This window comes from Stenella coeruleoalba, assembly GCF_951394435.1.
Source record: "Stenella coeruleoalba genome assembly, chromosome: 16".
In the NCBI taxonomy this organism is placed as follows: domain Eukaryota; kingdom Metazoa; phylum Chordata; class Mammalia; order Artiodactyla; family Delphinidae; genus Stenella; species Stenella coeruleoalba.
Window position 1 is genome coordinate 30,283,056 of NC_137162.1, and position 27,859 is coordinate 30,310,914.

The 27,859-nt window shown below is 54.3% G+C and overlaps 1 protein-coding gene across 1 annotated transcript; it reads left to right on the forward strand.

The window, feature by feature from the left end:
• The first annotated feature begins 400 nt into the window (after positions 1-400).
• RRP12 (ribosomal RNA processing 12 homolog) lies at positions 401-27,802 on the forward strand. The gene is made up of 34 exons (XM_079899404.1): positions 401-602; positions 1,126-1,358; positions 2,885-2,968; positions 4,066-4,142; positions 4,649-4,754; positions 4,958-5,074; positions 6,153-6,291; positions 6,380-6,507; positions 7,463-7,561; positions 8,201-8,292; positions 8,856-8,967; positions 9,177-9,274; positions 10,481-10,595; positions 11,594-11,736; positions 11,954-12,075; positions 13,023-13,087; positions 13,175-13,337; positions 13,767-13,921; positions 14,188-14,255; positions 14,815-14,908; positions 15,762-15,920; positions 16,056-16,136; positions 16,354-16,459; positions 16,684-16,791; positions 17,309-17,466; positions 18,482-18,573; positions 18,748-18,906; positions 19,025-19,197; positions 19,431-19,559; positions 22,637-22,686; positions 24,612-24,681; positions 26,173-26,240; positions 26,552-26,634; positions 27,247-27,802. The coding sequence occupies exons 1-34, from the start codon at positions 464-466 to the stop codon at positions 27,347-27,349; spliced, it is 3,888 nt and encodes a 1,295-aa protein (XP_079755530.1). The 5' UTR covers positions 401-463; the 3' UTR covers positions 27,350-27,802.
• Positions 27,803-27,859: the final 57 nt, after the last annotated feature.

A 27,859-nucleotide genomic window follows, 5' to 3' on the forward strand; every position in this document is an offset into this window, starting at 1 on the left:
GGAATTCCAGTTTTATAAGACTCACTCCTGGGTGGGATAAGAAGAGTGGGAGGGAGACGCAAGAGGGAGGAGATATGGGGGATATACGTATATGTATAGCTGATTCACTTTATTATAAAGCAGAAACGAACACACCATTGTAAAGTAATTATACTCCAATAAAGATGTTAAAAAAAAAGACACTCCTGCGGCCAAGAACCCTAGCCCTGGAATAAGAGCCCCAGCGACTCCCTAACACCAGCACTTCTTCCCTAGGAACTGATCTCCTCGGAGCCCCTCCCAGATCGGAGCCTGGAGAATACGTGAACCGGATGTTGACTCTTTTGCCATGGTAACGGACATGAATACGGAAGTTACGCCAGAGGAAGAGGAAGTGGAGCGGGCTGCGAACCCACGTGGGTCCTGCGTGTGCTTCTAGGTCCTTGGAACCCGGTCCTTTAAGCTCACCCCCGGCTTAGTAGACATGGGTCGTTCGGGGAAGTTGCCCTCCGGGGTCTCGGCCAAGTTGAAACGCTGGAAGAAAGGCCACAGCAGCGACAGCAACCCGGCCATCTCCCGCCACCGCCAGGCCGCCCGCAGCCGCTTCTTCAGCCGGCCCTCAGGTAGCAGGGTCGCGACCCAAGCGCCGCCTGCGGCGGTGTTCTGGGTGGGCCTGGGTCTCAATGGATTTCAGCCTCTCTGCAGGCCGTGGGGCCCAAGCATCGGACCTTTCGCCTCCTAAAATGTCCGATCTGGAGCCTGTTGTAAAGGTCCACCCTTCCCATTTAAGAGATGCAGAAACTGACTCCACAGGAGGGAGATGACTTGGCTAGGGTACCACGAGTATCAGTCAGTACTCACGCCTGTAGTTAACCGTGGTGGCGCTTTACAAAGCGCTTTCACCCTCATCTCTTTCCCAGGCCCCTCACTGCAGCCCCCACCCGACTCCCACCGGGTTCCCTTTCTGAATCTGATAAGTTCTAGGTGTACAGTGGACTGCTGAGGCAGACCGCGTTCAGAATTTAGCCTCACTGGTTGGGGGCCTGGACTCCGCCTGTTTGTTTCCTAGGGGTAGTTCTTGTTCTCTTAGCCAAAAGGAGGTTCGGGTAAGAATTGGGGGCCTTACCCTTTGCCTCCGGTTCTCAGGAAAGAGCGACTTGACAGTTGATGCGGTAAAGTTGCATAATGAGCTGCAGTCAGGATCCCTGCGTCTGGGTAAAAGCGAAGCCCCTGAGACTGCCATGGAAGAGGAAGAGGTGGGACCAGCTCTCACCGAGAAGTCTTCGGGCACCTTCCTGAGCGGCCTCTCCGACTGCACAAACGTCACCTTCAGCAAAGTGCAGCGCTTCTGGGAGTCCAGCTCGGCTGCCCACAAGGAGGTAGGGGGGACTCTCAGGACAGCCGGAGGCTAGTGAGGGGAGGCCAGCTGACTGCTGTCCGGTGACAACAGGTGGAATCTCTGGATGATGTGTCACCCCTCCTACCCTTTGTGTCTGCTGCTTATTACCCCTCCTAGGGCAGGTTCCACTTTCTGCTTTTTCTAAGAACATCTTCCTGGCTCAAGTGTGAAGTCCCTCAGGGTATTTTCCTGACAGTTTTCAAATGTCCAAAACATTTTTTGCAAACATTTATCTCTTCAACTATACTTAACACAGGCCTTTTTATATATTGATAGAATGTTTTCAGGAAACATTTGTTGAGTAAATTAATACTGAATAACAGTGGTTAAAAAATGTTTTATCTAACAAGACCTAAATGTTATTTACCTTTTTTAGTTTATAAATTATATATACATATATTTTCATTGTTTAAATGAAAAAATGTCAAAACTATAAATGATAACAAAGTGAGGTGAGTAGAATAAAATATGAAAGTTGTTCTCCCAGCTTAACTCCTTTGTGGTAGTTACTGTTAACAGTAACAGTACTTTTCTAGACCAAAGCTGTCGAAAAGAGATGTAATGTGAGGCACATACATAATTTAAAATTTTCTAGTAGCTATGTTAAATAAAAGTAAAAAACATGCAAGTGAAATTAACCTTAATTTTATATATCTCATTTAACCTGGTATACCCAAAATATTGTTGTTTCAACTTATAATCAATATTTTTAAAAGTGAGGTGTTTTTGCATTATTTTTATCGTACTAAGTCTTCAAAATCTAGTCTGACACCTCCATTTGGAGGCTAAATCTTCATTGGCAATACTTGATTTGTATTTAAAGTTCATAAAACTTACAGTTGCAAAAGTAGATTCATATACCCAAGTAGTTCTAAATCTGTTTCCCAATAACTGGATAAAGTATTTGTTTTTAAATATAAATAATTTACAAATTTTAAGATGCAGTTCCTCAGTCACACTAGCCACATCTCAAGTGCTCAGTGGCCTCTTGTCAAATTACCGTTGTAGACTTTTTTACCCACATTTTGTTTAGGTTTACTGAAATGCCATTATATTTTATATATACTATTCTACAACTTTTTTCGCCACTGATCAGTGTTTCTGAGTTAATCTATGTAGTTGTTCACCATTATTTTCAATAGTTACATAGTGTTTGAATTTGTCATTATTATACAGTGAGTACATTATTAATCCCTTGTTGATGGCTGCTTTATTGTTCCAATTGGTTGCGGCAGTGAACACTTGTGCTTGAATGTTTACACATTTGTGCAGGTGTTTCCATATATAAGGGGTAGAGCCTTAGAGGTGGGTTTTGGGCAGATGTGTGAGTTTTCCTGTTGCTGGGCCCTGTGTGTGTTCCCCTGGCTCTGCTCTGGCTGCTGCTCATCTTGTCTGCTCTGGGCTTTATCAGGAGAATAATTTGTGAAGGAGGAAGGAGAAGAGGCTACCCTGCGGTGGGGTTTGATCGGAAATAGATGTCATAGGTACCTTCTCCCTCATGTGCAGATCTGTGCTGTCTTGGCTGCTGTCACCGAGGTGATACGCTCCCAGGGTGGGAAGGAGACAGAGACTGAGTACTTTGCTGCCCTGGTGAGTGGGTGTGACTTGCAGGTGGGCGGGCTTTCGGAGTAGCATGTTATTCAGGCTATAAGGAGAAGGCAGGGGCCCCTGCATGCGGGGGTAGAGAAGGACAGCCTTAAACAGGTGAAAGCGCTTCAGTTATTCTCAGGTGGCTTGGTAAGCCTGGTGGGATTTGCTACATTATTCTTGTAAAACAAAATCCACTACTCTCGTTTATTTTTTTCTCCTAATCCATGAAACTGAGTTACGCCCAGGGGATTCTCTAGTAAAATTGTTTTCAAAGTGTAGTCTGGGGGTTCCCAAGACCCTTTTGGGGGTTGGTTAAGTCAAAATTATTTCCATAATAATGCTAAATCATCATTTACCTTTTTCACTCCCATGACCGTACCCCGGAGTTTCCAGAAGTTACGTGATGTCTGATGACATTTTGACAGCTCATAGAATTGTGCTTGCACATTTGTGTGTTTTAAAAAATTCTCAGTTTTAATTTTTAATATGATAAATATCAATAGATATAACTTTTGTAAACCAAATCTCTTTGGGCAAATCCTCAATACTTTTTAAGGGTGTAAAAGTGTGAGAACCACTGCTGTGGAACAGGGGCCAGCAAACTATATAGCCCATGGGCATAATCTGACTCGTGGCCTGTTTTTGTATAGCCCTAGGACTGGGAATGGTTTTTACATTTTTACAAGATAGTTAAAATACACAAAGAAGAATACGCAGCAGAGACCATATGTGGCTGCAAAGTCTAAAGTATTTATTATCCGGCTCTTCACAGAAAAAGCTTCCTAACCTCTGCTCTAGACTAATGAAGCAGATAGCACTATATGGTTTTCATAATGTGTCAGGCAGTGTTCTAAATGTCTGATATATATTAATTCAATTAAACCTCACAACAACTTATGATCCCTATTTTACAAATGAGGAAACTGAGTCACAGAAAAGTTAAGTTGCTAGTCCAAAGTCACAGTGGTGGAGCTGGGATTTGAACCTCTGACACCAGCGTTCTTGGTCATAACCGTCCTGCTGGGCACACGGTGCCCGCATACCCCATTTGCCCAGCGTGACACATTTCCCATTCACACCCCATGGTCTGGCCTCAGATGACAACAATGGAAGCGGTGGAGTCCACGGAGTCTCTGGCCGCTGTTGCTTACCTGCTGAACCTCGTCCTGAAGCGGTGAGTCCTGGCTCCTTATAGGGGGAAGAAGGGAGTGGGGGTGGAAGGGAGGAAGAGGACCAGGGAATTATTAAAAGGAACAAAAAATGCTAAGTATCAGGTGGCATTCTACTGGCTCAGCCTCCGGGGTGGCCTGGGATGTTACAGGACAGAGTGCGAGTACTGGGGCCTGGGCAGGGGCAGCCCTGTGCAGCGAGTGGGGCAGGAGGTAAGGGTGGAGTGTTGAGCCACGATGTCTGGGCATCTGCAGCCAGGGGGCAGGTGGGGAGAGGACTTGGGGGAGTTTATAAGGGCCCAGCTGGTGGGTAGTGGAGAGCGGGTTGTGGAGAAGGTGGGGCAGGCAGGGAGCTCAGGTGCCATGGAAACGCACTGAACTGGGTGTCAGAAAGGGTGGGCTCGCGGAGTGCCTGGGCCAGCGCTGCCCCGCTCTGTCCAGCTTCTCCTGCAGACCAGCTGCTCTCAGAGGCCCCTCTAGTCTTCTGACCTTCTTTCTTCTCTCCCTGTAGCGTGCCCAGCCCTGTGCTCACTAAGAAGTTCTCTGATGCCTCCAAAGCCTTCATGGATATCATGTCAGCCCAGGCCAGCAGTGGCTCCACCTCTGCCCTCCGATGGGTCAGTGTTTGGGTCTCGGTGTCCCCCTGCCGTCTTCCAGAGCCCATCTGATTTGGCTACAGCTTGGACACTCCCTGGGAGGGGTATAGGCACCCTGTGGACCCTCAGAAAGCCCTTTGGCATTTTCTGGAGTTGGTGAGAAGCCGGGGTCTTTCCCACCTGGTTGAAGCAGGTGGAGCTGAGAGACTGCCTCTCCTCTGAAGGTCCTCTCCTGCCTGGCCACCCTTCTGCGGAAGCAGGACCTGGAGGCCTGGAGCTACCCCGTGACCCTGCAGGTGTACCATGGGCTGCTGAGCTTCACTGTGCACCCCAAGCCCAAGGTGAGGCCGTGGGGCACCAGGACGTGGGAGGGGGCAGCCACTCTAGTAACCGGGCTGGGCCTGGCCTGCTGAGTGGACTGGGGAGGTCGCCCTGAGCGCTGGGCTCTTGCGCAGAGGTTCTCCTCCTGCCTGAAGCCCTATCTGCTAGCTCCTCCTACAGGAGGGAGGGTCACAGTCAGGCCCATTTGAGTCTCTGCTGCCTCATTGGTCAGTGACGTGTTTAGTTACAGTGGCAGGAGAGTGGGCTGGAGAGGGGCTTTGAGTCACACACACCTGAGTTGAATACTGGACTCACTGGTTGTGCTGTGACCTTGGGCAAGTTACTTAACCTCTCTGAGTCTTGGTTTCCAAGCTGTAAAATAGGGATGATAATAACAACTTGGCTGCAAGGTCACGGTGACACTCTGGTGCTCCCCACAGGCCTGCTGCAGGTCCTGGCTTGTAGTAGGTGCCCAGTAAGTTGTGCTTGGCCACTCTGCTTCCTTCTGAAATTTAGGGCCGGGAACGTGTAACAGTCGTAAGAGTCACTCCCTGTGCTAAGTGCTCTGATCCCAGGCAGGCTCATGCCTCCTTCCCTGTGTATCCCTCCAGTGGTTCCCTCACTTGCTTCAGGTCTCTGCTGAAATGTCATGTCACTGAAGTGACACTTTCCTGATCGCCGTATAAAAAGTAACAGCCCCTGTTTTATTGTCTGCAAAGTACTTTTACCTTCTGGTGTACATTTCTTTATTTCCTACCTCCCAATGAGTTCTTGGTTCACTGCTGAACTGGTGGACACTGCATATTGCTGGATAATTGCATGAATGAAGGAATCCGTGTTGTAAAGGTGAGATACTGAAGCTCAGAGACTAGGTGGTCTGGTTTGCTCAAGGCCAGTTGGTGAGTTAGCAGAAGAGCAGGAATGGAAAGCGAGGTCTGTCTTACTCGGCAGCCCAGGAGTCCACACACACGCAGCCCCAGGCGTGTCCTTGGTCCTGTAGGAGGTGTGCGATCAATGCTTACTACTGGTGGTCATGAGAACCACACACACTGCTGGTTGAACACTGACCCGGCCCTGTCCCCCTTCCTTGTCCCTCAGATCCGGAAGGCTGCCCAGCATGGAGTGTGCTCCGTCCTCAAGGGCAGTGAATTCATGTTTGGTGAAAAGGCCCCTGCCCATCACCCTGCTGCCATGTCCACTGCCAAGTTCTGCATCCAGGAGATCGAGAAGTCTGGAGGTGGGGAAGCGCAGTTGAGAGTGGGTGGCGGGGGGCAGGGCCTGCTGCAGAGAGTGGGCTGGAGTCTCAGCTGCCCTCTGTCCACCAGGCTCCAAGGAGGCCACCACCACGCTGCACATGCTGACCCTGCTGAAGGACCTGCTGCCCTGCTTCCCGGACAGCCTGGTGAAGAGCTGCAGTGAGACTCTTCTCCGGGTCATGACTTTGAGCCACGTGGTAAGCTTGGGCCCCAGCGCGTGGGGACGCGCCGAGGAGGAGGGAGGGCAGAGCTTCAGACCCCAGGCCCGTGGTGCTGGCACTCGGGAAACTCACTGTTCAGGCCAAAAGCAGGGGCCAGGGTCTCCTGGCCCCCGCGCTGCTCTTAGCTACACCCAGGGACAACATCTCATCCCTGGTGTCGGATAGACTGGGCATCTTCTGTTGGGAGATGAGGTGAGGGAGAGGGTGGAACCATGGCAGGGCTGGTAAAGCATCAGTCCTCCCCCTACCTTGAGCTCTACCCCAGCCACAGACACGGTTATTTCTCTCTGTCTCTTTTTTTTTTTTTTTTTGCATACGTAATAACGTCAGTATGACAACTTTAAAAATACATAAAAACGATCCCTTGCATTTGATATGCTGGCACAATTCTGTTAATCTCTATGTATTCTCTTATACTGTTTGTTCACATACGTATTTTAAAGCATTCATTATATAAATAACATGATCATTGTTTAAAAGGAAAAAAAAACATTCTGAAGTATATAAAGTAAAAAAATAGAAGTCTCTTTTTTCCTCCAAGTCTCATTTCCTAAGATAAATAGTACACAGACAACTTGCCGTGTATCCTTTCAGACATTTTCTTTTTAGGTAAGCAAACACATAAAAACGTGAAAATACAGCTATAATTATAGTGTGCCAACGATTCGTAGCCTGCTTTTTTAGCCCATTATGTTAAAAAAACATTTTGTTCGCATTTCTCCGTTGTTCTTGTTTAAATCATTTTTTTTCCTGGTGGCTGCCAGGACTTACTGAAGCAGCAGTTCTCTGAGTGTCAGGTGTAGGAGGCATGTTTGAGGTTCAGGGGGCCCAAGTCCCCGCAAGCCCACCGGCTGGAGTGGGATATTGAGGAACGCAGGGCCACCGTGGGCTTTGCGGTGGGTTCCCCACTAAGCCTCCGTGTCCTCTCCAGCTGGTGACAGCCTGTGCCATGCAGGCCTTTCACAGCCTCTTCCATGCCAAGCCAAGCCCGGGTACCCTGCCAGCAGAGCTCAACGCCCAGATCATCACGGTGAGGCCTGATGAGGGGACGGGGACATGGCTGTGCTGGGGGGCGGCCCTGTTACTTGTCTGCAGAGCGAGGTTGGATGGGCCGGGTTGGGCCGCCCCTGTGTAGGAGTCAGGTGGACGGGCAGCCAGGAGACTGGCCACCAAAGCCACATCAGTGTCCACGGGAGCTGGGGGCCCTGACTCTTGACTTTGTGGTAGTTAACCTAAAAAACCATTCAGCATGGTCTCATGGTATTAACAGGTACCTTGAGCAAAGGTTCTCAGTGTTAGGGATCTCTGGGTGGATTTGGGGAAGGGGGCACAAAGCCCCCCCAAATTGCAAAATGTGTGTATATGCTCACTTACATTTTTCCGGAGAAGGGTTCTGCCTTTTGTCAGGTTCACAAAGGGTTGTGTGACCCAAGTTATTCTTGACTGCTCCTAGAGACTTTTTTCCCATAGAAGCAGAAGCGGAAGGGCTTCATTGAGCAGGGAAAGGAAGGCCAACGGGGCTGTGAGTGCAGGGGGCCCCGTGTGCAGGCCCTGGGACGGGACAGTCACGGGGACGTGCTGTTGCCTAGGGATGGGAAGGGGTCGTGTCATTGGGCTGCTGCTGAACACACTTGCTCAGTCACCTGCTTATTCCCTGTCCCGCCCCTAGGCCTTGTACGACTACGTTCCCAGCGAGAATGACTTACAACCCCTGCTGGCCTGGCTGAAGGTCATGGAGAAAGCCCACATCAACCTGGTTAGGTAGGGATGCGGTGGAGGGCGGTCCCTTGTCCTCCAGCCAGGCCCCCTGCACTGCGGTACAGATGGGAGGGACATGAGCCGGAAGCTGGAGGGGGTGCGGCTTTCTGGGGAGGTGTGGTTCTGCACTGAGTGTGTGCAGACCACCTCTTGTGTTCGTGAAGGCGGGGCCAGGTCGCACAGCTTGTGTTAGCCAGGGCTGCCGCCTTTCCTGCCAGAGCTCCGAGGAGCTGAGCAGCAAGGCGGCCGAGAGCACCTTCCCCACCAAGAGGTGGGGCCCGAGTGCCATCCTGATTCCTGTCACCCCCGCCGGCTGTGCAGCTGGTTTACTTCTCAGAGGATATCATCCCCTTTCTGCGGCTCCACCCTACTCCCCACCTGGGTTAATGGTCCCCTCCTCTGGGATCCTCAGTCCTGCGAACCCAGTTTCTGTTTTGTGTCTCTGTCATAACAGTCACTCTTTTTACGCGGGCCTGTCACTGTTGTGGCCTCTCCTGTTGCGGAGCACAGGCTCCGGACGCGCAGGCTCAGCGGCCAGACCCCACAGAAGCCTTTTGTGTTGACAGGCTGCATCGGGACCTGGGACTGGGCCACCTCCCTCGCTTGTTTGGAACTGCGACAACCTGCCTCCTCTCCCCCCACTCGCAGGTGGTGACAGCTGCCACCCAGTGCCTTCAGGTACCTCAGCCCCCAGCCCAGCTTTAGCGAGGGAAGCAGAGAGCCTTAGAGCTCCCAGAGCTCACCCCAGGCCTCCAGCTGTGTCCCGGGGAGGAAGTTCTCAGGGTGGGGGTGAGCTTCCTAGAAGCTTTAGGAAGCAGTCACCTGGGAAGGCTGAGTGGCACTGGGGGGCTGTTTTGGGCCCAAACAGCTGTGGCCTCTTTTTGCAGGAGATCCTGAAGGAGTGTGTCGCTCCCCACATGGCTGACATCGGCTCCGTGACCTCCTCGGCCTCAGGCCCTGCCCAGTATGTTGCCAAGATGTTCAGGTGAGAACACAGCCTCTGCGTGAGGAGGGAATAAGGTGTGCCTGTAGAAAGTTCCTCGTGATGACAGGTACTCCTCTTGTCACTGTGGTGGGCCTTGCGCACACTGCCAGAGCAGCTGCTGTCGGTTTGAGCACTGGCCACACTCCAGGTGCCATGGTGTCATGCTCATGAGTGTGGACTTGGGGGCCCGTCATCTGGGGCTAGTTCCTCCACCTCTCAACACCTCAGGGTCCACATCAGTCTAATGGAGGTGTGGATTGAATGAGGTCATATATGTAAAGTTCTCAGAACAGTACCTGGTGCGTAGTTAAGTTCCAATAAATACCAGAAATTACTGGTAGTCCTTACAGTTCTAGGAGATAGGTGCTGACCCCATTTTACAGACTGGGAAAGCTGAGGTCACTCAACTAGTAAGTGGCAGCCTGACCGCAGAATCCACTCTACTCATGTGCTGTGCTGCCCTCCATGCCTACAAGAGAAGCCATTCACAGACCGGCCTCCAACCACCCAGGCCCTTCCAGCCGCCAGTGAGGAGCTTCAGAGCACCAAGAGGCTAGGATCTTTGGTGTTTCCTCTGGGTCTGTCTGCTCAGCTCCAAGGTGTGATGCTTTGGGTTCTGTTCCTTATGAGGACATAGGCCTGTTTCTTCTGGATACACCTGGAATGAAGTTTCTGGAAAACTGAGGAATAGAGCTGCTCCACCCCCAGCTCACCCCTTTCCCCACATTAGGCCATTCTTGCCTAGAGCCTCTGGGGCTCGACTTCAAGAGATGAGCTGACCACAGCGTGACTGGGCCGGAAGGGGCTAGCAGCCGGCCGGGCTTCCCCACTGTTGTGGCTTTTCTTCCTCTGCCCAGTCCACCTGTACCTACCCCATCTTCCCACCACTGGTCAGACCGAGAAAGCATGGGACAGTGACAACACGGGCTTTGGCGGCCCAGTTTGGCCACTAGAAGAGTGACACTGCTGGGCTACTTAGTCCCTTTGAGCCTCAGTTTCCCCATCTGAGGATGGAACAAATAACCTAGCTCACAGCTGATTTTTGAAGTGTGAGGATTATATAAATGAAACTCTTAGCACAGGGGGTACTTGGTAAACACTAGCTCTCCCCCTTGGCCTTTCCTGGGGCCTCACCCTTGCCGTGGTCTGTAGTTCCTGGTGCTGGCCATGGACTTCCACGGCCCTGACTGCCCACTCCCTTGGCAGGGCAGTGGAGGAGGGCCTGACATACAGATTCCACGCATCATGGAGCTCCGTGCTGCAGCTGCTGTGTGTCTTCTTTGAGGCGTGTGGGAGACAGGCCCATCCTGTGATGAGGAAGGTGACTGGGGCAGCAGCTGGGCCGGGGCAGGAGGTGGCTGGGGCTGCTAGAGGGGCATGTGTCTCCGTTACCTCTGCGCTTTACTCCCCCACTGCCAGGGTCCACTGCAGGTGCCCAGTACTGTGTCCCCAGGAAGGCGACTGGGCCAACGTGGGAGGAACGAGAAGAGGGCTAAAACCACCCCTCCCCCCACCGCCTAATGCCTTCTCACTAGTCTTAGCTGGAGTTGATGGTTTTGAAACTCACAGGGAACCAGTGTGATTCTCCCTCACCCCTATCTATTATCTTTTAATTTTTAATTCTCTAAATTTTCTGTAACAGGTGAGCATAGTACTTTAAGCAGCCTTAGGTCCCAGGGAGGTTACCAAAGCCCAGAGTAAACCATTTAAGGCTCAGGAATCACCTCCAGCTCAGGGAGCAGGTGGGAGCCTGAGGACAGGGCACAGACCCCTCACCAGCAGGCGGAGCAGCTCACGGCCTCGTGGGGCCTTCCCCAAGGGTAGGGCGTTCCTTGAGAGGCCTGGCCCGGGCCCCACTAGATTAGGTTGGCAACACCTGGCTCCTGTGAGAGGTTCTCAAGGAATGAGGCTTGCAGAGGGGCTCTGAGGGGCTGTAGTGAACCAGAGGGGGCAGCTCTGGTCTCGAGGGGCAGCTGCTCCGCAGTGCCTGCTAATTTATACTAATTGTACTGTGGGTCTGCGTTTCCCATACCTTCCCGGTTTTCAAGATAAACCGGATATCTACGTTTGTATATGAAATCTCCTGATTTTTACACTTTACTAACAAATACAGAATTTCTTTTCAAATCCTGGGGCATTGAGGAAGGCTCAAACACATCCAGGAGTTGAATTTGGTTAATGGTCTGTGACCTCTGGCGAGAGCATAACCTGACCCCACGCCCCCAACCTCGTCCTCTTGGAGACTTTGGCCCAGCCTCAGCCACGGGTGCCTGTGCTGCAGGCCCGTCTTAATGTCTGACCCGCGTCTCTTTGCTCCAGTGCCTCCAGTCCCTGTGTGACCTGCGCCTCTCCCCCTACTCCCCCCACATGGCAGCTCTGGACCGCGCAGTGGGCGCTGCCGTGGCCAGCATGGGCCCCGAGGTGGTTTTAGAGGCTGTGCCTTTGGAAATTGATGGCTCTGAGTAAGTGCAGCCCTGCTTGGCTTCCATTCCAGCCCCAGGAGAGCCACGTGGCTTGTTCTCCGCTGGGAGGGTGTCCACCCCCTCGGCTGACGTCTCCACGTGCCGTGCGGGTCAGTGGGGGCGGCCAGAGCAGGACCTGTCCTGTTCCTCGGCTCCATGGGGAGACAGCTGCAGGCCGTCACCCCTTCCTCACCGCGCTTCCCCTCCCTCCTCCCAGAGAGACTCTGGATTTCCCTCGGAGCTGGCTGCTGCCCGTCATCCGAGACCACGTCCGGGAAACTCGACTTGGTTTCTTTACCGCTTACTTCCTGCCTCTGGCTACCACCCTGAAGAGGAAAGGTACGGGCCCACCACAGTCCTGGAGCCTCACTGGAAGGGTCGGGAAGGGCTCCTGGTCCAGCGCCCCAGCCTTAGGACGTTCGGCAGCCTCCCTGGGCCGAGCAGGTGGTCAGCCAGTGCTTGAGCGCCGTCATCAGCGGGGTCCGAGGCGTGGCCAGGCACCCCTGCCCCGAGGCAGGCAGACGGGCCTTTTCTCCCACCAGAGGAATAATTAGACAAGCACACACCGATTTATATATACAAAGATGTTCCAAGTAAAAGTCCTGACACAGCCCACACATCCCTCAGTGGGGCTCCAATGAAGTCAGTCATAATAAAGCCCCACCGTGGGACACAGAGTGCTCACTGTACAGAAGGAAAGAGACCGACAGGGGAATGGACGTGTTTAGTCCATGGTGAGCTGAGTAGATCAGATTGAAAGCTCAGCTCAGCTGCTCCACCGTTTGGTGACTTCAGGCAAGTTTATTCAACTCCCCTGGGTCTGCTCATCATCTGTAAAATGAGGGCGATAATTGCGATGGTGTGAGGATTAAATGCAATAATCACGTAAGTGCACATTACACAGGCTGCCATGTCGAAACTGCTTGATAAATGTTACCAGCTTTATTCTCAAGTAAAACCAGGTTTCAGAACAATATATTTATAAGACAATCCTTTTCACGTCTTTAAAAGTGTGCACGTGCTTGGAGAAATATAAGAAGGTCAGAAATGGGGAGGAAGATTTGCGGGGGAGATTGTGGGGAGATGTCGCTTTCTGTTTTACATAGGTCTTTTCATTTTTTTAGAACAAACGAGTGTTTGTTTAATAATAAGTGTTATGTTTCGTCTGTGGAGCAGGGGAATCGCCCATATTCCTGTCCTCATCATTGGGCTTTTGGTTTGGGTAAACATGAGGCCTGTCAGTCAGGAGTGTGCCCAGTGTCACACTGTGTCCTGTGTCACTCTAGCAATGGACCTGGCCCAGGCAGGCAGCACAGTGGAGTCCAAGATCTACGACACGCTCCAGTGGCAGGTAAGGGGTCAGCTGGGGGGTGTGAGGAGGACAGGTGGGCACAGGTTGCTGGTCGTCACTCTCCTCCATCATCCCCTCCCTCCCCAGATCTGGACCCTCCTGCCTGGGTTCTGCACGAGGCCCACAGATGTGGCCACCGCCTTCAAAGGGCTGGCGCGGACGCTGGGCACGGCCATCAGCGAGCGCCCAGACCTGAGGGTCACTGTGTGCCAGGCCCTGCGCACCCTCATCACCAAGGGCTGTGAGGCGGGTACGTGTGGGCTCTGGGGTCGGGGCTGGTGGAAGATGGCTGTGATGGTGCGAGTCCCCTGACCCTGCCTGTCCAGCTCATTGCTTGAGCCACCGCTAATCCTTTTCAAGGACCTGAGTGTCCACTGGGGACCCGAGGAGTTAGTAGGATGCTGAAAACGGCCCCTTCTCTTTCTTTACTCTCAGTGTACTGACAGCTGCTGGGAGTTGTCCAGCCTTTACGTGGGGCTAGCACTTGGCTGGCCCCATAGACTGTGGTGGCCCCTCGTCCTCTGTGCTCTGGCTTCAGCCTCTCCTGTCCCAGAAAAGCCCCAAACCCATGACCCTGTCACAGGTCCCCCAAAAGAATGCCTCTGGGCTGCAACCACAATGGCCTTTGAGGCAGGGTCATCTCCTGGCCCTTTTGTGCAAACTTTGGTCCTCCTGCCAGAGGCCGACCGTGCTGAAGTGAGCCGCTTTGCGAAGAACTTTCTGCCGATCCTGTTCAACTTGTACGGGCAGCCCGTTGCAGCTGGAGACACCCCGGCCCCTCGCCGGGCCGTGCTGGAAACCATCAAAACTTACCTCACCATTACTGAGCCTCAGGTGACCTGGTAGAGGAGGGGGAGGAACAGTCTCCGGTGGGTGAGTGTTGGGTTGGGGTGTTGGAAAGGTCAAGACCCTACCCACCATGGCTCACTTGGCCCTCTGCCCCCAGAAGAACAGGGGACCATATGCCAGCAGTAGGCTGGGCTCGAGCCTCCTCAAAAGGGAGGAGAGGAGGGGGAAGAGACGAGGGTGCAAATCTGTGACCTGCTGCTGCTGTGTATTTTCTCTTGAACAACTCCCTCCTTATCCCTTTGGGCTGCCAGTTGGTGAATGGTTTCCTGGAAAAAGCCAGTGAGAAGGTGCTGGACCCTGCTAGCTCTGACTTCACCAGGTAAGTGCCCCACTTGAGCTGGGGCAGCCCAGGGAGCTAGAGAGTATGTCTAGCAGAAGCTCTGTGTATCTGTCTGGAATTATTTAGGAAAGTCTTGAGATATTGAATGTCCCAGCTCTACCCTGAGGCCTGACCAGTTCCTCCATCCTGGAGCACCATCGTAGTCTGCTAGGGAAGTGTGAGGACCCTGGAGACACGCTGCCCGGATTCAAATCCCAGCTCTGCCCCTTATAAGCTGTGACCTTGGTTGAGTTATTTATCTACTCTGCTCTGTGCCTTGATCTGTAAAATGGGCATGATGATAATGCCTGCAATAGAGTTGCTGTGAGGATTGAAGGGGTTAAGACATGTAAAGCGCCAGGAACAGTGCTGGTACCTTATGAGTGCTGAGTTAGGTTACAGGCAGTGATTATTGTTCATGGGCTCCTTCGAGGCCCCTTGTCCTCCTCACCCTGACCTTTCCCACCTCCCCCGTACCCAGTAGACACGAGGACACTGATAGTGCATACCCTTCCCCAGCCTCCACTAAGCTCCTCCCTGGTCTCCTGTTGCTGAGCAGATTGTCCGTCCTGGACCTGGTCGTGGCCTTGGCTCCCCACGCTGATGAAGCCGCCATCAGCAAGCTGTACTCCACCATCCGGCCCTACCTAGAGGTGAGCCGTGGAGGCCGGGAGCCCCTCACGCCCACACCTGGGGGGGTGCGTGGGCCCTGTCTCCATGCCTTGCTGCTGCCCAGGATCGGGTTTTAATCTGCTTTCTCATGGCATGGCTGCCCTTTGTATCTGTCTAGCCCTGTACTCTATCATGTAGGTGCCAGAGTGACAGAAATGCACGGCCATGCTTGGGCCTCACCTGCTAAGATGCCTCTTGTAGAGCCGAGGCCTGACTCACTCACTAGGCCCATCACCGCCTGGCCTGATCTTTATCCTACCCAGCCTCATCCCCCTCTGAGCAAACCTGCCACTCCGGCCTCATTAGGCTGCTTTTAAGGGTTCCAGATATAACAGCCCCTTTGTGCCTTTGCACGTGCTGGGTCCCCTGCCTGACATGCTCGCCCCTGCATGCTGTGGCTAACCACCAGGCAAAAGTCAGGCCTGCGTGACCTTCTGAAAACTGTCACCACTGCAACAGTATAATAAGCAGTTACCCAACAGCGTGAGAAGTGCTCTGGTGGAACGTGCAGGCAGACACACAAGTCCAGGGCAGAGTCACCTAACCTTGGGAGAGGTGTCCCGGCGGGGAGCGGAAGGGATGGAGGGCTGGGTAGGCTTCACTCCCCTCAGCGTCCCCTGCCTGGCCCAGAATCAGCCTCTCACTAACCTGTGTTCTCCCTGCCCTCCCATTGGATGTCACGAGCTCCAGAGGGCAGGGCCAGCTTCTCTGAGTCCCCCCCAGGGCCAGTCACAGCTCACGTGGCTGCTCTGTGCATGTTATTGGACCAGGTGAGGGTGGGGGGCTCCCCAGCCCCCTCTCTCACCCACCCCTGTCTACCATACGCCCTCCCAGAGCAAGGCCCATGGGGTACAGAAGAAGGCCTACCGCGTGCTGGAGGAGGTGTGCGCCAGCCCCCAGGGCCCTGGCGCCCGCTTCGTGCAGAGCCACCTGGACGACCTGAAGAAGACCCTTCTGGACTCGCTACGGAGCACCTCCTCGCCCGCCAAGAGGGTGCGGACTCCAGGGGCCCCGCTCTGCCCTAGGGGGGACGAGCAACACCAGGAGAGGACCAGCGTGGAGACGCTTAGCGACTTCAGGGGCGGAGGTGGCACTGAGGGTCCTGACTGTTGTCCCCCTGTCCCGCAGCCCCGTTTGAAGTGCCTCATACATATCGTGAGGAAGCTCTCCGCCGAGCACGAGGAGTTCATCAGCGCCCTCGTCCCGGAGGTGCGGGGTGCGGGAGGGGAGTGTGTTGTGATTTGGGGTTCCTTGGAATGGGGCTCCTGAAGGCCTACCAGGATCGGGGAGGGCAGTAGTGGGAGTGGGGGTGGGCTGGATTCACTGTCTGGGAGCGTGAGTGCCCTTACCCGTCCGCTCTGCCTCAGACTGCCAACCCTGGGGTGGCCGGCTTGGGGAGCCCGTGCTAACGGGGCTGTCTGGGCAGGTGATCCTCTGCACCAAGGAGGTGTCGGTGGGAGCTCGGAAGAATGCTTTTGCGCTGCTGGTGGAGATGGGCCACGCCTTCCTTCGGTTTGGCCCAGACCCAGCAGGTGAGGCCCGGGTGGCATGGGGCTGGGGTGGGCGCTGTGCTCCCGGCCTGGGTGAGGAGGCACCCTGCACTCACCCATCAGAGAGAAAAGATAGAGGGAGCTGCCGGGCAGTGGCCCTGGGCGGGCTGCTCCTCTCTGGTGGGAGCCCCCCTTCCGGTTGGGCCCACGATGCAGCGCACACGGTGGGCTCTGCCCTGGGCAGCTCCTGCTCTCTGCCCTCCCAGAGGCCCTGCAGCGCTACCTCGTCCTGATCTACCCCGGTCTCGTGGGCGCTGTGACCATGGTCAGCTGCAGTATCCTGGCCCTGACCCACCTCCTTTTCGAGTTTAAAGGTAAACGCTATTTCCTTGAAGGCCTGGGAAGCCCTCGGGGTAGGAAAATGCCCAGGAGGTCAGGACAGGGTGGCTACTGAAACAGGGAAAGGTCCTGGGAGGGAGGACGAAGAGCTGGAACCAGGCCTGACCGCCTCCCGCCTCCTCTCCTGCCCAGCTCGGCTTTCCTCATCCCACAGCTGCCCGCATCCCGCTTTCAGAGTGGGTCGGAGGAGGTTAGGTCCCACGCCTAGATTTTCGTCCCGGTTCTGCCTCTTACCAGCCATGTGACACCTTGAACAAACTTAGGAACCTCCTGGAACCTTACTCTCTCATCTCTAAAATGAAGGAGAAAACCAGCACCTGTTCACAGGGTGTCTGAAGGACTAGAGGAGATGCTGGCAGAAAGTGACTAGACACGTGCCAGGCACTTGGAAGTGTCCCCCAGGTGTCAGCTCCCACTCTTGTGACGCGGCAGGGGTCTTAGGTCTGGGTGGGGTTCCAGGTGTCTCTGACAGTGGCCCTCTGGCCACCACAGGTTTGATGGGGGCCAGCACGATGGAGCAGCTGCTGGAGAATGTGTGCCTGCTCCTGGCCTCCCGTACCCGCGACGTGGTCAGATCAGCACTGGGCTTCATCAAGGTGTCAATGGTCGTCATGGACATGGCACACCTGGCCAAGCACGTGCAACTGGTGGTGAGTGTCCCCTTCCCCTCGGCCAGTGGCATAGTGGCCCGCGAGCTGCCGGCAGAGACCCAGTGAGCCTTGAGGCCAGCCAGCTTCAAACACTTTTCTGGCTACACGCTGTCTTGTGCAGCAGAAGGTAATGCAGGAGCCCTGGAAGAGACCAGTGGTGGAGGTAAAGGGCACAGCACCCAGGCTGCCACTTGTCACCCCCCGCAGCCCCTCCACAGCAGCAGGGGCTCTGCAGGGCAGGGGGCGGTGGGTAGGGCCACCCCTTGTTTTACGGATAGAAAACTGAGGCCAGAGATTTTCCCAGGTCACAGTGCTAGTGAGAACAGTCCTGGGAACAGAACTGCGACTCTGGGCTGTCGCTCGGAAGGGACCCAACCCTCCCTTTTTATTTTCCCTCTTGCACTGTGACCTTCTGGGTTTGAGAAGGCTTCTCTAGATGCCCCTGCTGGGCTGCAGAAGGGCCTGAAGAGCCCTCTGGTATTGGGTCCCTGGCCCCCTCCTGCTGGGCATAAGGCGTGCAGCAAGCTGGGACTGTCCTGTGAGCCCTCCGTCCACTGCACCCGCCACCTCAGTTTCCCACTTCCAGCTGGGTTGAATCGCATCAGGGCTCTAGGTCCCTCTTGCCTGTCATCTTTGCATCTGGCCTTGGGTTGGGTCAAAGTGAGAAGGGGCAGATGAGAGTCAGGATGCCTGCCCCTGCCTGCCAAACCCTGCCGCCTAACTGGGGCCAGCGATGGGGAGGACGGCCTGAGTGGTGACCTGTCCTGGAGTGACTAGGGTTTATACAAGCCTTCAAAGGATCGAGGGGGCCCTGCACCACCAGCCTCACTGAGGGACACTGCAGATGATACCTGCTGGCCACGTGTTTCTCACGAAGGCTGGAGTGCGGTCCAGCCAGAGATTCATGCAGGGCAGTAGGAGGGACTCGTGGAACCAGGAGAAACCCATGGTGTGGGGGGCAGACAGGGTGAGGGGGCGCATCTTCCCCCTGAGGCCCCGCTGCTCTGCCCTGCAGATGGGAGCCATCGGGAAGCTCTCGGACGACATGCGGCGGCACTTCCGCATGAAGCTTCGGAACCTGTTCACCAAGTTCATCCGCAAGTTCGGGTCTGTGCCCTGACTGGGAGGGAGTAGGGGAGGGGTCGAGGGGTTTCCAGTCCCACCAGAACCGCTGCCGAGAAGGGGCCAGGCTGGGGGGCTGGAAGGGCTCTGGCTGGACACCTCGCTCTGGATAGCGCTCTCTGGCCCGGGCACCTCACTGGCCCGTCTCTACGGCCTCAGGTTCGAGCTGGTGAGGAAGCTCCTACCAGAGGAGTACCAGAAAGTCCTGGTGAACATCCGGAAAGCAGAGGCCCGGGCCAGGAAACAGCGGGCCCTGAGCCAGGCCGCAGCGGAAGAGGAGGTGGAGGAGGAGGAGCCCTTCCGGGGCAAAGGCGACAGGTGAGACCCGTGGCGGGACGCTGGGGGCCGGGTCTCCCCTGGCCCGAAGCCTGCCCAGGCCGTGCCCAGCTGCCCTCCCTCTCCTGGAGCGCCCTGACTGGGGCTTGTCTGTCCTTAGCATCGAGGAGATTTTGGCTGACTCGGAGGACGAGGAGGACGAAGAGGAGGAGAGGAGTCGGGGCAAGGAGCAGCAGAGGCTGGCCCGCCAGAGGGGCCGCGCGTGGCTGAAGGAGGGTGGCGGGGATGAGCCCCTCAACTTCTTGGACCCCAAGGTGGCCCAGCGAGTCCTGGGTGAGTAAGAAGCGGCTGGCCCGTGGGCACAGGGGACAGGCTTGCCCTGGGCCAGCTTTAGGAGCGGAGTGGCCTCTGGGGAGGCCTGCGGGCACCCTGGCCTCCCACACATGCACATCACAGTGCCGCGGGCACTCATCCAGTCACAGACCCAGGCTCGTCGGTTCTGATGAGGGTGTGAGCGGGCTAGGACGGGCCTTCCACCTCCTCACCTCCCGACTCTGCCCCGCCAGCCACCCAGCCTGGGCCAGGTCGGGGCAAGAAGAAGGACCACGGCTTCAAGGTGAGCGCCGACGGCCGGCTGATCATCCGTGAGGAGGAGGATGGCGACGCCAAGATGGAGGAAGAGGAAGGCGCTAAAGGTGGGGCCACCTGCCCATTCAGGAGCTGCAGCTGGCCTGGGCCAGGGCTGCTCTCATTTGCTCATTCATCCACTCATTTATTTGTTCACTCAGCGACCATTCTGGGGGGAAACATAGGTAAAAACAGATATAAGGAGCTTGTATCGCGGGCAACTTTCTCAAATTTTTTGTTTCTCAAACTCTTTTGACCACATTGAGAAATCTTTTTATGGTGTAACCCAGCCATTTATACAGTACTTCCATAATTCAAACAAAACTTTCAAAAGGCAGTAGTACTTCCTCTTACCATCTGTGATACACTCTGTTAATCTCTCTTCTATTGTATTCTGTTCTGTTCTGGTTATTTGCTTGTCCTCCTCCTTTTTGAAAATGTTTGTGTTTTTTTATTCCAAGCGTAAACTTGGCTGAGGCCTGGAAGCTTATTTATTGGTGAAAAGAGCCAGACTCTCCCGAGTCATTGTCTCCTGTTGTCCAGGGGCTGCTCAGGTGTAACATCTCCAAGTCCCATTTCGTCTTTCCTGTTCCCTCTGCATTTATCTCTGTATTCACGTATCTCTGTACATATCACGTAAGATCACAAAAGCCTGGGTCTTCTAAATTTTATGTCTTCCTCTTTATTTTGGTTCTCACCGCCTGCTCACCGCAGCCACTCAACCAGTGCTGTCACTGCTGCCCCTGCAACCCGACTTACTGGTTTTGTGACTGTGGACAGTCATTTAACCTCTCTGTGCCTCAGTTTCCTCACTCCAAAGCGGGTGTAATACCAATACCTACTTCAGAGGGTTGTAGTGAAGATGAAATGGTGACCTGAACAGCATATAGAGGTGCTGGGGATAAATGTGGTGACACTGTTTCCAGATCTGGCCTCGTCATTGTCCCCTTCTCACCCTCAGTGTATCCCGTCTCCTTGCTCCCTTCTTTTTTTTTTTTTTTTTTTTTTGCGGTACGCGGGCCTCTCACCGTTGTGGCCTCTCCCCTTGCGGAGCACAAGCTCTGGACGCGCAGGCTCAGCGGCCATGGCTTATGGGCCCAGCCGCTCCGCGGCACGTTGGATCCTCCCGGACCCGGGCACGAACCCATGTCCCCCGCAGCGGCAGGCAGACTCTCAACCACTGCGCCACCAGGGAAGACCTCCTTGCTCCCTTCTTGCGCATGGAACCCTGACGCTAAAAATGCCCACCCGCCCCCTGCCCCCTGCCCCCACCTTCCCAGCCCCTCTCCACTCTTTCAGATCCAGTGCAAGTCCTTCTTTGTGGCCTTTGCATGGGCCCTTGGCTTCAGCCGTGTTCCCTCAGAACTCCCGACAAGCCCAGGGACTGCCAGGCTTCCGTACTTAGTCACACGCTTCTTATGACGTTTGGTTGTTGATTGACTTCACTTCAGTTTGTCTTCCCTCCAGCTGATCAGTTTCAAAGTTCTTTTTTTTTTTAAATATACTGGTAGCTTTTTTAAAAAAATGGTAAAATATGCGTAACATGTAATTTACTATCTTAACCATTTTTAAGTGTACGGTTCACCAGCGTGAAGTACATTCACATTGTTGTACCGCCTATCACCAGAGCTCTTCATCTTGCAAAACTGAAACTCTGTACGCATTAAACAGCAACTCCCCATTTCCCCCTCCTCCAGCCCCTGACAGCCACCATTCTGCTTTCTGTCTGTATGAATGTGAATTTGAATATGAGTCGAGGTTCTTCATGTAAGTGGAATCATTCAGTATTTGTGCTTTTGTGTCTGGTTTATTTCACTTAGCATAATGTTCTCAGGGTTTATCCGTGTTGTAGCTTGTGTCAGAATTTCCTTCCTTTTTAAGGCTTGCCTTATTCTGTTGTATATCTAGACCACATTTTGTTTGTCCATCATCCATCAGTGGACATTTGGGTTGCTTCCATTTTTTTTTGGTTTTTTTTCTTCCACTTTTTGACTACTGTGAATAGTGCTGCTATGAACATAAATATACAAATACGTCTTCAAGATCCTGCTTTTAGTTCGTTTGGGTATATGCCCAGAAGTGGAATTGCTGGATCATGGTAGTTCTGTCTTTAATTTTTTGAGGAACCGCCCTACTGTTTTCCATGGTGGCTACACTATTTTACATTCCCACCAGCAGGACAGAAGGGTTTCAATTGCTCCACACCCTCTCCAACCCTTGCTGTTTTCTGTTTCATTGATAGTAGCCATCCTAATGTGTGTAAAGTGGTATTTCATGGTAGTTTTGTTTGCATTTCCCTAATGATTAGTGATGTTTAGCGTGTTTTCATGTTTGTTGTCTATCTTTTTGGAGAAATGTCTACTCAAGTCCTTTGCCCATTTTTGAATTGGTTTTTTTTTTTTAACATCTTTATTGGAGTATAATTGCTTTACATTGTTGTGTTAGCATCTGCTATATAACAAAGTGAATCAGCAATACGTATACATATGTCGCCATATCCCCTCCCTCTTGCATCTCAGGTGGTTTCTTTTTGTTGTTGAGTTATAGGAGTTCTTTATTTATTCTGGATATTAACTTTTTATCAGACGTATGATTTGCGAATACTTTCTCCTATCCTGTAGGCTGCGTTTTCATCCTGTTGGTGTGTCCTTTGACATACACAAGTTTAACATTTTTAATGGACTCTAATCTATCTTTTGTTTATCTACCTTTTGTTGCCTATGCTTTCTGTTGGTTCATACTTCTTTATATCGCCACACAATGCCTAGCACAGATGCAGGGAAAGGTTTTTAAGCAGGGGAATAGGGCAGTCTTCCCAGCAAAGTGGAGTGTATGTGGGGCTGCGGGAATGCCTGGCTCCCCAGGAAACCTGGGGCTTTCTTAGAGTCTCAACAAAAGCTGTATTCACTTTAGAAGTCAGGTCACTGCTTCCTTGAGGGGCTGTCGTCCGTGGGGCCCAGGATGGGAAGGAGGAAGGGGCAGCGTCCAGGGGCCTTATCTTCCACGGGATAGGTCTTCTGGGGCTGGAGTTGGCAGCCCTTGCACCCTGATGAGCCGGGAGGAGGCAGGTTGAAATTTGTGTGGGCTTTGGGAGGACAGGGGTGCTCCCTGAGTGTTCACAGGTCTCTCTTCTTATTGGCTCCAGGGGAGGATGAAGAGATGGCTGACCTGATGGAAGACGTGGGCATCAGGAGTGTAAGTAATTCCTGCTGCTGGAGGGCCGGGGCCCTTAGACCTAAACCTTGGGCCTCACAGCTTCTCGCCGTCTCCCCGCTCCCACACACTCACTTGCCCTGCTTCCTCACTGCTCAGTGGAGCCTCGGGGTGGCACACGGCAGGCAGCCCAGGGCATGCAATGTCACGACTGACCCTCTGTGGGGTGTGGAGAGAGCTTGGCTCCCTCTGAAGCACCCAGTGCCTCCTTCGGTGTTGGCTGTATTGTCCAGCTGAAGGAAGAAAGAGACGGTCCCTTGTCTTTCCACCGAGGGCATGTGCTGTGCAGGCAGCAGAGGCAACAGCCGGCCTGCATGTTGCCAGGGGCCGGCTCCACTTGGGGGAGGGGCACCCACCACTGAGGAGTGCCGAGGGCCCCATGTGTCACCTCACTAATCCTCCCAGGAGGTAGGGACTCTCTATCATCCGCAGCCTGCCCGAGGCCACAGGGGTTGTTAAAAGTGCATGTCTCCGGCCCCAGACTGAACTCAAATCCCAGCTTATATGTAAAATGTGTGGCACTTAGTCACACTAAGGAAGTGGTGGCTGTTCATCGTTGTCACCATCATCATCATTATTACATCTTTCCTGGAAATCTTTTTCTGGCTGAAGCCTGCCAGATTCCTTGAGCACATCCTCACAGGGGGCTTTGCAGTCCCTCTGCAGCCTACCCTTGTTCCTGGCCAGGGGAACTGACGGCGGCTGTGGAAGGATGGCCCCCAGGTCAGCAGAGCAGGGCTGGGGCACCTTGTCTCACGGCACCGAGAGGGTCCCAGGGTGGCCACGCTCCTGGTTGGCTCATGGCATCCATCACCTGCCATTGGGATCCCTGGGGGCTTTTTTTTTTTTTTTGGTACGCGGGCCTCTCACTGTTGTGGCCTCTCCCGTTGCGGAGCACAGGCTCCGGACACGCAGGCTCAGCGGCCATGGCTCACGGGCCCAGCCGCTCCGCGGCATGTGGGATCTTCCCAGACCGGGGCACGAACCCGTGTCCTCTGCATCGGCAGGCGGGCTCTCAACCACTGCGCCACCAGGGAAGCCCTCCCTGGGGGCTTTTTTGCATAACAGTTGCTTAGTCTCACTCCTCTGCCCTCAGTCGTGGGAGCATAAAATGCCAGGGTGCAACTGGAACAGGCTTCCCGGGCAATGTGGGAGAGACACTGTGGGGCAGCCAGCCCTGCGAGCTCAGGTCTCCCCACACAACGGCCCTCCGCCTTGCCTGGTTGTCAGTTTCCGGGCTCAGATCTCCTGGTGGACTGGGCTGCTGTCAGGCCCACCTCTCCCTCTTGGAGCTCCCAGCACGGTGCCTGGCGGGTAGCATTTGCCTCGTGCATACAACTCCGGAGACGGTAGCGTTGTTGAGCGACCGTAATGACTGACTTGAGCAGGGGTCTCCCACCTGCCTGAGGGCCCCGGGAGCACAGGAAATGGGTCTTGTCCCCTGTATCCCCAGGGCCTGCACTTAGTCAGAGATCAGTGAGTCTGACTAATGGGGAGGGTGCAGTGGAGATCATGTGAGACGAAGTACCGTTAAAGCTGTTCTCCCCAGAGAGGCTGAGGACCTCATCCCCGTTAGGAAGGCTGGGCTAAACTGAGGTCAAGGTGCCCAGACGGGCAGCTGTAGCCCTGTTGGGGGAGTTCAGCGTGGAGAGGCCTAGCAGTGGAGCAGCCGACATGAGCTCTGCAGTGAGGACCTGGGCTGGAAGCCGCGCCTCTGCTGCCGAGCAGTGTGGCCTTGCCTGGTTACTTGCCCTTTCTGAGCTTTTGTGTCCTCATCTGTACGGGGGATCGAGTGCTTGGCAGAGAACCTTTTCTATTAACGCAGGTTACAATTCCTTTTGCGGCTCCCATTAGTGAGTATCATCGTGTCCCCTTGTTTATGAACTTTGCTTGTTACCTCTTTCTAGAAAAAGCACCAGAAGCTCAAGCACAAAGAGGCTGACAGTGAGGAGCTGGAGGTGCCCCCTCAGTACCAAGGTGAGGCTTCCTCTCTCCTCTCTTGCAGCAGGTTCCCTGTCACCTGCACTAGGCAGGGTGTGTTGCAGGCAGGGCCAAGAGGTTGCATGGCCTGGTTGTACTCAGTTGGCACCAGCAAAGATTGGCTGATATGTCCCATAAGACTGGGCTGGGGACCAAGGGGGTCTGTGGGTGAGGGAGAGCCTGGGGGTTAGGAGATCTGTGCACAGAACCCCCAGCCCTTCTGGAGAGCCCCTGAGCCCCATCTCTTCCCCACCCACCCAGGCTTTCCTGAGACTTTTGCAGCCCACCCTTCTCCTGGGAGATGTCTGCCTCTCTTTTCTGGCTTTGAGTCAGGCCAGATTTGACCTATGTTGAGGGTGGCAGTTGGGAGGGCTGCCCAGGGAGTTCCCCTGTACAGTTGTTTCTGGGCTCCCAGGCTGTTCCTTTCCCCAGAGTAGCTGCTAGAGGTACCAAGGTGGCTGCCCAAAGCCAGGAGAAGCCTCTGTTGCCTCACCTTTGCCTCCTTTCCCCCAAGGCAGCCCCCGCAGGGCCCCTGCCCCCAGGCCCTCGAAGCAGAGCTCTTGCTCTGCATCTGGAGGTCCAGGGGCTCCTGCGGGAGGTCCCTGATGCCAGTAGCAGGTATGCTGTCAGAGCCCCACAGCATCCTCACCCATCTGGAGTGCCTCAGGGCTCCTTCTCGTTCTGTGGCCCCCCAGGCCAGGGCCCAGCTCACCTCCTCTGCTCTGAGATGGTGTGGTGCAGAAGCAGTGGTACCACACGATGCAGCAGGAGGCCTGGGTTCAGGACTGCTTGGCCAGCTGCTCTTAGCTGTGTGACCTTGGCCTGGTCACGCTGCCTCTCTGACTTCTAGTTTCTCACCTTTAAAGGAGATTCATCTGGGTCATCTAAGAGAGCCCTCCCTAGTCGGCACTATGTGATTCCATCCATGACTGTGTGGAAGTCCGGGCTGGAAATAACACTGGCCTTGGAAGCACTTCGATCTCTCGAAGCCGCAGTTTTCACATCTGTACGATGGGATAAGAGCTGCCTTTCTAACTCACAGTTTTGGTGTGAAGCCTGAATGAGATCAAGCCTTAGTGCCTCATTTTACAGATGAGCTTAAGAGGCTCCAGAAAGTTAAGAGCCTTGCCTGCGGTTAGAGCTGGGAGTTGAACCCCAGTCTGTCTGGCTTCAAAGCCTATGTTCTTTTCCCCAGAACAAATGGAGCAGATTTAGTTTGGAGAGGGTGAGGTATTTTATGTTAGTCGAGGATATATGTGTTTCCAGAGGTCACTGGTAGGTCTCTGGATCAGGTCAGTCTGAGGAGCTCAGTGGTCTAATTGTCAAGTTGCTGGACAGTCCCTTCTCGAGGAAGGTCTTTGTCCTTTGTTGGTAGGGGACAACCATTCGGTCCTGGCTGTGACTCATCTCCCCAGCAGCTCTCCGGGGAGAAGGCTGCCCGATTGCCCTGGCCTTGCCTGACTCATGGCCTCTGTGTTCCCCCTCTAGCGGGAGGCTCTGGCATCCATCGCCCTGTGGCCAAGAAGGCTACCCCCGGGGCCGAATACAAGGCCAAGGTAAGAGCTGCCGGTGGGGCAAGGACTCTCCTGGCAGAGTCTCTGGGGAAGTGCGGGGCAGCTGTGACCATCACTGCCCTGGGGAGGCACCTTTGTGGAGCCAGCCTGAGGCCACACTGAGGGGTACACAAAGGTTTTGTTAGCACCTGAAGTCCAGGCCTTGTTGGATGGCTGTCCAGGGCTGCAGAAGCTCTTTGGCACCACCTGAGGCAGAGAATGAAGGGAAGGGAGGATTCAGCCTGTCAGGTCAGGGGCAAGGGTGGAAAGAGAAGCCCACCCTCCTGGCTGACTCTGTTTCTCTGGGTGAGCAGAAAGCAAAGGGTGACATGAAGAAGAAAGGTCGGCTCGACCCCTACGCCTACATCCCCCTCAGTAAAACCAAGCTCAACCGCAGGTACGGCGTGTGCAGGGTCGGGGGTGAGGGCTGTGCTCGTTACACTCTCCACTCGATTGCTCAAGTCTCTTCTGGTTTTTTATTAATTAATTTTATTTATTTATTTTTGGCTGCGTTGGGTCTTTTGTTGCTGTGCATGGGCTTTCTCTAGTGTGGTGAGCGGGGGCTACTTTTCATTGCAGTGCGCGGGCTTCTCTTGTTGCGGAGCATGGGCTCTAGGCGCATGGGCTTCAGTGGTTGTGGCTCATGGGCTCTGGAGCGTAGGCTCAGTAGTTGTGGCGCACGGGCTTAGTTGCTCTGCAGCATGTGGGATCTTCCCGGTCCAGGGCTCGAACCCGTGTCCCCTGCATTGGCAGGCGGATTCTAACCACTGCGCCACCAGGGGTCCCGGTTTTTTATTCTTACTTTTTCGCATGCACCTTCAAGTATCCTTGACTTGAACTGCCCTTTTAAACATGATGGGTGTGGTCTGCACGGATCACACCACCTGGCAGCGCCCCTTCTCCCCTGTTCCTGCTGGTGCTGGGGTGGGGACACCACCCTTTGATGTTATGGGAAGGGGGGCTGCCTTTTCTCGACGAGACGTGACCCTTCTGATCCTTGTCCCTGCAGGAAGAAGGTGAAGCTGCAGGGACAGTTCAAAGGCCTGGTGAGAGCTGCCCAGCGGGGCTCCCAGGTGGGACACAAGCTCCGCAGAAAGGATCAACGGTCCTGAGCCCCGGGACCCCCTGGGCTGCTCTGTGGTCCAGCCTGAGGCCCCTTTTTAGCCCTCAAGCTGCCATGACGCCAGGTCCAGATGCAGCAGTCAGTGGGAGAGCCTGGACTCAGAATGACTTGTTGGAACCAGGACTGGTTCCCGGAGGTACCCTGGATTTTGGAAGCTCCAAATGGGAGTCACCCTTTAGAGATGTCCCTGGGGCCTGGAGATGGGAATGTGGCCTCAGTGCCTCTGGGTAGGCTAGCGAGAAGGCTGTGCTTTCCGTCCAGAGTGTTTGCAACAGAAGAGATGGTCTTCCTTTCCTCTGGCTGCCTGTCGCCATGTGGCACTCTGCCTGGCTGCAGTCTGGCTTTGTGAGATTTGCTATGATCAGACGTAGAATAAAGATGCAACACTATGTGTTGTAACTAGAAACACTGTGTTTTATCACCTGCCCCCCGCCCCCCCCACCCCGCCGCAAGTACAAGAACAGTGTCTGGTCATTGGCAACAGTGGCTTGACCACTTG

Excerpts from the sequence above, each read along its gene's own strand:
- RRP12 (XM_079899404.1), top strand. The coding sequence starts at position 464 with ATGGGTCGTTCGGGGAAGTTGCCCTCCGGGGTCTCGGCCAAGTTGAAA. Across the intron at positions 2,969-4,065 it reads CTGAGTACTTTGCTGCCCTG|ATGACAACAATGGAAGCGGT; the intron begins GTGAGTGGGTGT and ends GTCTGGCCTCAG. Across the intron at positions 6,292-6,379 it reads GGAGATCGAGAAGTCTGGAG|GCTCCAAGGAGGCCACCACC; the intron begins GTGGGGAAGCGC and ends TCTGTCCACCAG.